Here is a 12,425-nt window from a genome sequence, read left to right as displayed (position 1 = left end):
CTTCTTTATTAAACATTTTTTTTCTTCATATTTATTTGTTTTTGAGAGAGAGAGAGAGAGAGAGAGAGAGAGAGAGAGAGAGACGGCGCAAGCGAGGGGCAGAGAGAGAAGGAGACACAGAATCTGAAGCAGGCTCCAGGCTCTGAGCTGTCAGCACAGAGCCCGATGTGGGGCTCGAACTCACAGACCATGAGATCATGACCTGAGCCAAAGTCAGAGGCTCAACTGACTAAGCCACCCAGGTGCCCAGATACACCTTCTTTAAAAACCTACCCATGACAGTCTCTTCAACAAACGGTATTGGGAAAACTGGATGGCTACATGCAATAGAATGAAACTGGACCACTCTTACACCGTACACAAAAATAAATGCAAAGTGGATGAAAAACCTAAATGTGAGACAGAAAACCATCAAAATCATAGTGAACACAGGAAGTAACCTCTTTGACCTCAGCCACAGCAACTTCTTACTAGACACATCTCTGAAGGCAAGGGAAACAAAAGCAAAAATGAAGTATTGGGACCTCATCAAGATAAAAAGTTTCTGTGCAGCAAAGGAAACAATTAACAAAACTAAATGGCAACCTATGTAATGGGAGAAGACATTTGCAGATGACGTATCTGATAAAGGTTTAGTATCCCAAGTATGTAAAGAACTTATAAAACTCAGCACTCAAAAACCAAATAATCCAGTTAAAAAATGGGCAGAAGCCATGGATAGATATTTTTCCAAAAAAGACATACAGAAGGCTAATAGACACATGAAAAGATGCTCAACATCTCTCATCATCAGGGAAGTATAAATCAAAACTACAATGAGATATCACCTCACACCAGTCAGAATGGCTCAAATTAACAACACAGGAAACAACAGGTGTTGGTGAGGATGTGGAGAAAGGGGAACCCTTTTACCTTTTTGGTGGGAATGCAAACTAGTGCAGCCACTCTGGAAAACAGAAACAGAACTACCCTATGCTCCAGCAGTTGCATTACTAGGTATTTACCCAAAGGATACAAAAATGCTGATTTGAAGGGATACATGCACCCTGATATTTATAGCAGCATTATCAATAATAGCCAAATTATGGAAAGAGCCACCCAAATGTTGAGTGACTGATGAATGGATAAAGAAGATATACGCAATGGAATATTACTTATCCATAAAAAATGAAATCTTGCCATTTGCAACAATGTGGATAGAACTAAAGAGTATTATGCTAAGCGAACTAAGTCAGAGGAAGACAAATACCATAGATTTCACTCATATGTAGAATTTAAGAAACAAAACAAACATAGGGGGAAAAAGGAGCAAACCAAAAAACAGACTCTTAACTATGGAGAACAAACTGAGGGTTGCTGGAGGGTAGGTGAGTGGGGGGATGTAATAAATGATGCAAGGAGTACATGCATTGTAATGAGCACTGGGTATTGTATGTAAGTGGTGAATCACTAAATTCTACACCTGAAACTGATATCACCTTGCATGTTAACTAACTGGAATTTAAATAAAAATTTGGAGACAGAAAAAACAAAAAACAAAAAAATTAAAAAAATAAAAACATTCCCATGATAATCTGATTCTATAAAATTGGAGAATTATTTAACATTTTACTCTATTCACATATCTTCTTGATTAATAAATGGCTACTAAGTTATTTACTGTTGATACTTATTTAGTATTAAACAGGATTCTGAGAATTCACCATCATTAATCTTCATTTTGTTCAAAGGGTTTTCAGTGCATCAGTTCTGGGGAGGTAAAAACCATTTTAAAAAAGTAAATCTAAACCTCAAGTTTCAAAAATGCATACCTCAGATTCAGACAGTCTCCCTACCCTATCCTGGACCCTGCATGTGCTGTGTTGCCCTAGCTGGAAAGAAAAGTGAGAAACCTGAGCACAATACACTCCAAGAGAATGAGAAAATTATTCAGATACAGACCCTAGTCATAGAGCTCTTTGAAATTTCATGTAGTGGAAGTTGCAACCACTGTAATCCCTGAAGGATAGTTAACCACAGTGACTGGTGAACCTTCTTTCAATGGAGCCCTAGTCTAGTTGGCCTCTGGTGGGATATCACAGTATTAGCCCAGTAATGCAAACATCAAATACCACCTCTATATTTATATAACCCAGCACTGATGAGCAATGACATCAGAGCCAAGGGAAAGGCTACCCAGTCAGAACACGAAGTGAGCCAGAAATATTACAGAGCACCAGCAGTAGGAAACATTCACCTGGGCCTTCCTTCTTGACTTCTGGTGTAAAACTGACACCATTTACAAAAAGTAAAGAGCTATTCAGAGTCATGAATCATGTACCTGCTCAACAACACAGGGTACTGATCTGGATCATTCAAATACAATAATGTTCTATACCACTGTTTTGGGGGTTTTCTCCCCACTTGATTTTCTTATGCAGATAAAGCTTAAAAATGTCATTTCGCTGCTCAATTGTAATACAAAAAGACCAATGTCTTTTAGGTATTTACTTTTATGATGTCTATTGCCAACAAGAACAAAGATATATGTATATAACATAGAAGACAATATTTCTATTTTAAAGTACGTTTCTCTGTCATATATGATGTTTTCCTTTCTGTTTTTTATTGCATTTTCTGATCAGCGTGAACAATATCTTAATTCTTTTGGTTTAATCTAAGGTAAGTCTGACCCTGTTTCCCCATAGATAATTTTTCTATGGCATTATCTGTAAATACTGCTTATGCATTGCTTTAAACAACTTAAAGGATGCCATGTAGAAATGCTTGAATGATCCAAGGTCAGTAAGATTCACCATACAGTGAGGATCTGGTTGTGGACAGAGCTAATTGCTAAATTTTATTCATCCCTAAATGGTACTGGCAACAAATCAGCTCACAGCTTAATACTACTGGCAGCTCTAAATGGGACAGAAACAATGTGACTTTGATCCAGCTATTTTTATATGTGTTATGATTCACTTCCAGTAGATATGATATTGATGCTCAAATACTGGATATTGGATTCTCTTGACAAACAACAAAAAAAGTGAGAAACAAAGCTGAAGGTATTTTTAAATGTCATGGTAACAAGTCACAGTCAAATCTAGCTTCAGTGAACATTTCTAATTCTCATACAAAAGATATAATAAATTCCTATCAGAAAGATTTTCTTCTGGCAAATTTAGAATTCTGAAAATAGTCTTCTAATGGCAGAGACCATACCCTCCTAGCACCAAAATAATAGCACTATGATGTATTATTCCCTTATGGTAACAGACACCATTGAAGCTGAAGTGTAATTTAGCACACAATTCTGCACTAATGTAATGTGACAATGTTATTATGTTCACTATTTTCCATGTGATCATAGCCATATTCATCTTCCCCAGTCTGACATTAAATTAGCTAATAAAGTTATATTCTATTCTGCACCACAGGGTGAAAGCAGTGAAAGGATTACTTTATAGCATAAGGGTTTGATGGTGGTATGTATGTGTGTGTGTGTGTGTGTGTGTGTGTGTGTGTGCACAAGCATGAATAGATGATATGTTGGTTCTATATAGTGACTGTAATGTAAACTCCTGGCAGAGACCTGGCACATAGCAGGCACTCAGTAAGTGGTTACATGGAAGAAAAAGTTGACAAAAAGCTACAATATATGGTACATTAGAAAAATGGTTACTCTAAGATTTCAGAATAGGGGAAAGCTAAGGCTCAGATAGGAGGACTATCAAAGTTTCCATGGGATGAAACAGTTAAGTAGAGATTGAAAATAAAATTATATTTCTTCGAGCAGATATATAGTAAAAGGAATTCATTCCAGGTGGAATGAGAGCATTCCCCAGGAGGATAAATTAGCATAAGCAATGGTGAGGAAATTGGGAAAGTGTAATGTTGTTCAGAAAGCCATAAGTAAGTTAATTGGCAGTAACATGCCATATGGACAAGGTTCTGCAATAGATAAGGATGAAAATGAAAGCTAGGGTCAGACCAGAGAGGTTCATGAACTCCAACTCCAAACTGATGAATTTGGAGAGTATTGTTAACTACTGAGTATATATTGGAAATCTTCATGCAAGATTCATGCATCTAGTCAACACAGATTTAGTAAGTTGCCATTGTTACCAATTATATGCATTATGATGTATAAAACACTGGGCTTATGAGTGGAAAAAAAAAAAGAATATTGCCTGGGAAAAGCACGTGGTCTTACAATATAGTCTTACAGGGAGATAAGACCAAACCTAAATAATATAAGGCCAGAAAGTGATGGCTGATAAAATACCATCAACAAAGCACTACAGCAGTCAGAGGAGGAAAAATATTGCCTCTGATTAGGAAAATCAGGAAGAGCTGGTGATATTAAACTAGGGAGAATAGGAATAAAGAACAAAATTAATAAGGAAGCATAGGATGGATTGGAAGAGAAAGGGATAAGAAATGGGAAACTTAACCAGAAAATTACTACAAAAAGCCAAAAAATATAGTATTGATATGGAAGAATCAGGTTGAGCCCACTACACTACACTACCCTACACATGTACACATAGCAATTACTTTTCTCAATGAGTAGGTCATTTGTGTGGCAATCTTCCAGGGGAAAAAAAGGGTTTCACAAACATATATTTCTTTCAAAGTAGCCTTTGGCATCACTTTGCATAAGTGCCTCTTTTTTGAAAGATTCCTTTAAGTTCATTAATTAGTACGATTTACCCAAGATTATACTTACAAGCTAAAAAGTATTCCCATCTTTCCATTGTTAATTATATCTCCAGGCTAACATAAATAAAATTTTCTAATTACTTTAACCCATTCTATGAAATTTATCAGAGAGATGATAGTCAGAAGGTCTATTTTGGACACAGTGTGTCTTATTTGTGTTCTTTCCCCCTTTTAAAAGCTTTATTTCTATTTTCCTTTTTTTGTTGTTTTTGTTTGGTTGGTTTTCTGTGGAGTTGAAGGCTGCTGTCACAGAATTTATGGATAAATACCTAAACTACAGATGGAAATTTCTTTAAGAAATGAAATGTCCTAAATAGCTTTATTTAAAAAAAAAAAAATCAAACTATACAGGAAAGGAGTTTGTTAAAATCCCGGGAATTACATTAATTCTGTTTGTGTAACTCACAGAAAAACAGGGAGATGCAGAAATAATGTTCATTTTGATGAACATAACAATTGAAGAAAATATGGCATGCTACTCTTACTGCCCTATCAATTGCATGTCTTCAAAGTACTTAAAAAAAAAAAAGGCAAGAGGCCCCAAATGGAGTCGTTTATGCTAAACCCCACATTCCCAAACCAAGATTTAATTTAATTACAGTTTCAGCCATCCCAGAAACCGAATCTTAATTCAGTCAATCAGGACTATCCTGATCATTAATATTTAGGTAATCTGCTTCATAGATCCCTGTCATTCCCTAAAGAAAGGTAACTTTTCAATAACCAACATGCTTTTTTTTTTTCTTTTTTGCCAGTATTACTTCCTTGTCCCTGCTCTCTTCTGCCCACAATTCTTTCATTTTATACAGATCCTTGGAGCTCCTTTCTATCTTCTAGATTGGATGCTGCCCAATTTGAATCTATTTTTCCTTAAATAAACTCTTAAATTTTTTAGGATGCTTCAGTTTACCTTTTAATAAAGGTAATGGTGACTGGTGTTCCTTCTACAAATTAAAGTTGATATGCAAATAAGATTTTCTTTTAAATGTTGATTTATACGTACATATCCTCACCACCAAAACTCCATGCACAAACCAGGAAAGCATTTCACATTTCCAAAAATCCCATTAAGAGGTAATGATTTAATCAAAATGTATGTATTCTGAGAGCCCTCCAAAGTCATTTTAATGCTGATCTGTGCAAGAGGCATATCAGGAGACACATTTATTGAATGACATTTACCTTATTTACAAGAAAATAACAAATAGCCTTATCATTATCATCACCACTACTATCACTCAAGAGCAGCATTCAAATAATTTTCTGTAAAATGATGTGAAGACAGCATGATACTTAGGGTAGGATCTTCATGTTCTGTTAGGAAATGTCTAGCAAATACATAGAGAAAATTATATTCTTCAAATTTAACTGGTATATGAGAATACACAATCTGACACAACCAAATGGCAACTATTTTGTAAAACATGGAAACTAGATTAAGTTTGGCAGAGAAAGTTCTTTAGCAAAATGAAAAACATTTTTATGCAATAAAAGCTATCTCAGCTACCACATGTAGTCATACATCTGTCAGGATCATATTCAGGATTAAAGATTTACCATAATAAAATCATAACAAATTATCAGTCTTCTGGTTGTCCTTGAAAATAAGTTTACGTTATCTTCTATGGGGCAGGAGCAAATGCAGGAAGCTATAATTCTGCACACATATGTACATATATTTATCAAAAGTATATAAAAGTTTTATATTTGCTTTGCTTTAGGTACATATAAGTACATAAATTATTCATTGAGTCTTCATTTAAGGTCGTTTATAGAACTCCAAATATGGTTATTTTGTGTGTGTGTATGTGTGTGTGTGTGTGTGTGTGTGTGTGTGTGTGTGTGTGCAAATGTATGATGGATACATGTTCATTGCTTCAAGTTTGGTGTAATTTATGGAAGATGTCACTGGTAGGATGGAGACAAAATACTTCCCCATCTATGGTGGTGTGATATTTACACTTCTCTTCCAAGTACTATTTTACTTTGTAATAATTGTTTATTATTCCTATACTTAATTTCTGAATAGAAAATCTGAAAATAGCTGCTGAGTTGTACCATATCACTAAACTCAGTTTCAGGGAATATTTTAGTTTGACCTCATCTTCAATATTGCAATACATATGTGTACTGACATAAACAGTTTCAAATAGAGAAAGATCAAAGGCAAAAACTCCAGTCTTTAAATCCATACCCAAGCCCAGCCTTTGCCTACAAGCCCAAATCTTCAATCATCGCATCCCCCATCCCATCATCCTAGAGCTTTTTCTTAACTGTCGCTTTTATGATATAAATCATTCATTCTATTTTGCAAGCAGGAGGCTTTGTCAGAAAAGTTTTCTCAGTATAGTGAAATTTATTGTTTTGTAGAAAATGCTTTTTATCATTTTGATGAAGTGCTGTAAGGCACAATCTAATTGAGAATTAAGAAACAGGACTTCATCCTATATACCAGTTAATTCAGTCTTAAAATTCTCACTGAAGTCAAACCATTAGATATTCCATGATATCATGTGAATGCTGTGTTTCTTAGTCATGCTATAAACAATATAATTGTGAGACTAAAGGAAAAAAAATCCACAGGTGCTTAAAGTATAAGAGAGACGACTTGAAGGACAATGTTTAAACATACTGTTTTTAAAATAAAAGGCAGATATTACTTTAAGAAAGATATAGAAAGAGAAACATAATGAGATGTGTCACCTTTCATGAAAATTACAGCCCTCAACATATAATCTTCTGGAATTAAAGATTATTTAATATAAAGCAGTAAGGAGCCTCTTTCAAAAACTAGAGGAGGATTGTCATATGTAGGAAATGAAAAAAAAAAGATTTTTGACAAGGTGACCATTGGCAATTAAAAAACATTACAGTAAACGCTTACAAACTAAAGGCTCACCAGCATCACAGCATTTAGCTAAAGGCATCCTTGATTAATACTTTATTTTTTTCAAAAATGCCCTTTCTGTAAAACCAACTGCTTCTCATTATGACAGTTTGACTTACACATAATATAAAGACTCGCAGTAACTGGAAGCAATGATGACTATCTGAGTCCGTACTCAGAGGGGTACTTACGGTCATTGCAGAGTGGACCACTGAAGGAAGTCATACTACAGTCACAGCTGAAGCCATCCCATTGCTGCAAGCATACACCTTGATTGGAACAGGAGTCCTCTTGGCAGGTTGTGCTGGGTCCTGCAAAAATAATCCAAAAGAAACTTGGGTTCTTTAAAAAAATCCACAAATGTTTTATACATGAGCTAGGTCACATATAGTAGTTGCCAACACCTCAAATTACATGACCAAACCAGTTTTGAAAGTTCTAGTTCACACACCTGAATTAGGAACAGAGAAGCTGTAATATGAAGGTTTTCTGAAGTTTCAAATATAGAACAAAATACATTATAATAGTAACCTAAACCAACAAATAGTAAAAGCAAGCACATAGCTTCTAGTATGATCATGGTCGCAAGTAATCTCATTCCATCATCAGTAATTCTCTATCACCATTTGTATTTTAGAAAAATGCATGGATCTCCTTAACTTCTGACCAATGAATAGAGACACCATGAGAAATGGAGATTAGAGCTTTATGAAATTGAGGTAAAGATTGGCAAAATAACTGAAGAGAGTTATGCAAAAATGCCCTAGAAGCTTCCAGAAGTTTCCCTGCACAAGCTATGGATAAAGTTATGGTTGTTGGGTGTTTTGGACAGGTATGTTGGCAAGTATCAATTCACATGCTTTAACAATTTCATGCAGTTAAACATAAAATGAAAAAAGTCTGTAGAAATGACATGCCCCCATTTAACATACAAGTAAAAAGAATTCTAGGCTATTTCTAAAGAATCATAACTAGAACACTGGAAAACAAAGAACTAAAAAAAAGATGATCAAAGCACTAGAGGCAATCACTATACAAACATATTCAAGACTGAAAGCCTTTATGCAGACTATGTTACAAGATGAGGCTTCTTGCACAATGTTCAAGAAGGGGAGAAATTAAATCTGAACCCAAACAACAGTCACTGAAAGATGTAAAGAAAATGTCATTTTGGGGTTTCCACTGTGTATTGCGGGGTTTCAGTCTTGTTTTTTACACACAGGGCTATCTACCTTGCAAGTCAGCTTTCATCAATGCAACTTTGTCAGCAAAATAAAAAAAAAAAAAAGCAAAATATATTAAATGTTAGTAAGCAATACCAAAATGGGGCAAACACAGAACGTTCAGATTCAAAAAGCATGCTGCTATAAAGGGGGAGAAAAAATGCTATGTAGAGCAAACAAATTAATACTAACAGCCATAAATCTTAAGAGAAGCCAAAAATGAGAAAGCAGTAATTTATTAGAATTTTACTGTATATGTATATATAATGGTTAGTTGAGCTGATGACATGTAATGAAAGAAATTAAAAGAGCTTCTGTATTTTTTTCCTCTCTTGGATAGATATGAATGCGTTACCAAAGGAATTGCATTGCTTATTTGGAAAATGTGGCACCATTTGTCATGCGCATATACAGTGTAGACTATGGTCATTAGCAGACCAATGATCCCTTTCCATTTCTTTTTCCCCTCTGCATCTTTTTATCTTGCAATTGCAATTAAGGCTTAAGACTGTAATGCCAGCCATTCATTGCCAACAGCTGGACTTCAGAGTGACACCAAACTATCAAAATGTACTATATATATATATTATTTGGGTGGCTGAGAGAACTAAGGGATAGAAAAAGCAAACTGCAGTCTAATTCCTCTTACAAAAAATCCCTTTACAAGATTTCAGTGTTCTTACCAGGCTGGGCATATACTACTTAAGGATCTCAGAGTTATGTCAGTATTTTCTCCATCTTCATAATTCCCTTCAACTCTTCTAAACTGCTCTGGGAATATTTATTACAATAGAACCCCACTAATGGGGACTGTCTTAGTGAATGGTCAAAACAGAATGCAGTCAATCTAAACAGCTTTAGAGTAGAAAACTAGGGGTGCCTGGGTGGTGCAGTCGGTTAAGCGTCCGACTTCAGCCAGGTCAAGATCTCGCGGTCCGTGAGTTCGAGCCCCGCGTCGGGCTCTGGGCTGATGGCTCAGAGCCTGGAGCCTGTTTCCGATTCTGTGTCTCCCTCTCTCTCTGCCCCTCTCCCGTTCATGCTCTGTCTCTCTCTGTCCCAAAAAAATAAATATTGAAAAAAAAATTTAAAAAAAGAAAACTAAAGATGTTTTCTAGTAAACACTATTTTAGAGGTTTTATGAAAATATGGAAATGATACCAGGCCAATTAACACTGAAAGCCTTTGAGGTAACTGCTTTAGTGAATAAATGAGAATTACCTGTAATTAGCCTTTGTGTAAATTGACATTTTCATGAAATGTCTTTCTAAACATGCTCGTTCCAAAGTACTTCGGTTATAATTTTCTCAGTATTCTTCATAGAAAGTTATTGAATTTAGCTTAACCTATGTGAATGTTCACAAATTAAGAAACCATAACACTGTAAGAACTAATTATATAACAACAACAACAATAGGTATACTAATAGTAATAAAACTAATAGATGTTATCAATATTATTATTATTATTATTATTATTATTATTATTATTAATTTCTCAGACCTGGAAGCCCTGAACAGATGTAATAGTTTTTATCACTTAGTTCATCAAAGAACTAAGAACCACTAAATTGCTTAGTTTTTGTTGTTTTTCCAATCTATGAGAGGTAAGTGGTCTAATGATCTTTATCCCATGGAGTTAGAGACTGAAGGTAATTATTGTTTGTTTAAAACAAACAGGGGTTCCTGGGTGCCTCAGTTGGTTGAGTGTCCAACTTCAGCTCAGATAACAATCTCACGGTTCATGAGTTCAAGCTCTGCATCGGGCTCGCTGTTCTCAGCACAGAGTCTGCTTTGGATCCTATGTCCTCCTCACTCTCTGCCCCTACCCCACTTGTGTACACTCTCTCTCTCTTTCAAAAAAATTAACATTAGGAAAAAAACAACAACAACTCTTAAAGCAATACTCCTTCTCACATTCCCTCCTGGGATAAGCCTGGGAGCAGGGAGTGGTGCTGGCCCACTGCGGGTCAGGTGCTGTTTCATTAATTCATAGCCGCTCCCTGACCTGCCCAGCACAAGGTAAGAGCAGCAATAGGAACTGATGATGAGCTAGATTATTGTGTTCACTTTTGCTCTTGTAAAAATCATCAGAAATACAATTGCAAAATAATACCAAATTCTAAAAATGGTAAAACTGCACTCCTAAAAATGAATCTGCCCATATTGTGGAGCTGCAACTCAGCGTACCTGCCAAACTTTATGTGCGCAGAGAGACATGCTTTATTATTCTTATTTTTCATTATCACAACCGTCTTTTTTTTTTTTAATGTTCATTTATTTTTGAGAGAGAGACAGAGTATGAGCAGGGGAGGAACAGAGAGAGAGGGAGACACAGAATCCAAAGCAGGCTCCAGGCTCTGAGCTGTCAGCACAGAGCCCCATATGGGGCTGGAACTCATGGACCAGACCACGAGACCATGACCTGAGCCAAAGTCGGACTCAACCGACTGAGCCACCCAGGCACCGCACAACAGTCTTTTTATACTCAGGTCTTATAAAAGAATGCATGCCTCTGTATGACAAGACATATTTTTCACAATACTCACCTTCTAGAATAATATTTAAATATGGACAGGCATTTACACAAGACAAAGCCCTGAATTTATTTTTTCCTTGAGTTATGTAATGTTCCTTTTATTTTGTCACTGTATAAAATTGGGAACAAACCACAAGGACATGTGTATTAAGTGGTTAAGTAAAAAGATATGTCTGAAAAGGAAGAGAAGTGAAGGTAAAACTAAAATCTCTGGAAACCAAAGAAACAAGAGACGAAAGTGTTTTGATGCCTGGACTTTTGAGTATGGCAAACTTGGGTTCAAAGCTTCCATCAACCATGAACGAGCTGTGTGATCTTAAGGTCACCTTACGTCTGTGAGGCTCAATTTACTCATCTAAAAAACGTCAGTACTACCTAATTTACACAGTTTTAAGGATGCAATGAAATAGCAGATGTAAACTTACTGTCACTAGTGCCAAGTCAATGGTAGCTTTAATAAGTAAGTATTTCTGTGGCTTATAACAGTTCTGGGGCTGAATTTAGATGCTATGCAAAGAGTGTCTGAATTTAAAAAAATTTTTTTCACTGACTTTACGTACGAAAGTTATCTTACCTTAGTTTTAGTACTGAGCTTATCTGAGCCTGATTATTGGTGGGTTACCAGTCTCTATTTTCTCTTAGGTAGGTAGGAAAATGCCACCTAGCAGTAGTTTTCAAAGTTTGGTCCTTGGAACAACAGCATCAGCATCATTTTAGCAACAGGTTAGAAATGTAAATTCTAGGATCCTGATGAATCAGCAATCTTGGGGGTAATGTTCTGGAATTTGTGTTTTAACAATTCTCCAGGTGATTCTGATACTGGCTAAAGTTTGAGAAACATTCACCTAAAGGGACTTGGAAAAGACAAGCTTCCTCCCCCAGCTAGTGTGCTATATAAATAAAAGCAGCTATGACCCAATGAAATTAGTTAAAAATGGAAGGCAGCAAGTGGTTATTAGGAAAGACCAGTAACTTTTTATATGAAAGGTACTTAGAGATTTGTGGGTCTTGTCAGGTAGGAATGATGGAAAATCTTCAAAGATATTTGGTTATTCACAAATTTATACCACTTCTAT

The 12,425-nt window shown here is 35.8% G+C and overlaps 1 protein-coding gene across 28 annotated transcripts in view; it reads right to left on the bottom strand.

Annotated features, from left to right (window-relative positions):
• NRXN1 (neurexin 1) overlaps nt 1-12,425 on the bottom strand; it is a 1,154,099-nt gene that overhangs the window by 557,413 nt on the left and 584,261 nt on the right. For 18 of the 28 annotated variants that reach the window (XM_040453780.1, XM_040453760.1, XM_040453763.1 and 15 more), the window contains one exon: nt 7,783-7,902. In XM_040453780.1, the coding sequence (XP_040309714.1) occupies nt 7,783-7,902 (120 nt within the window). Of the gene's footprint in view, nt 1-7,782; nt 7,903-8,823; nt 8,851-12,425 lie in introns of all 28 variants that reach the window. The other 10 variants (XM_040453759.1, XM_040453755.1, XM_040453757.1 and 7 more) reach the window with 1 other exon arrangement.

This window comes from Herpailurus yagouaroundi, unplaced genomic scaffold, assembly GCF_014898765.1.
Source record: "Herpailurus yagouaroundi ecotype Mexico unplaced genomic scaffold, PumYag 210, whole genome shotgun sequence".
NCBI classification, from domain to species: domain Eukaryota; kingdom Metazoa; phylum Chordata; class Mammalia; order Carnivora; family Felidae; genus Herpailurus; species Herpailurus yagouaroundi.
Note: the sequence above shows the minus strand (reverse complement) of the source record. Positions and strands in the feature narration are given on the sequence as shown.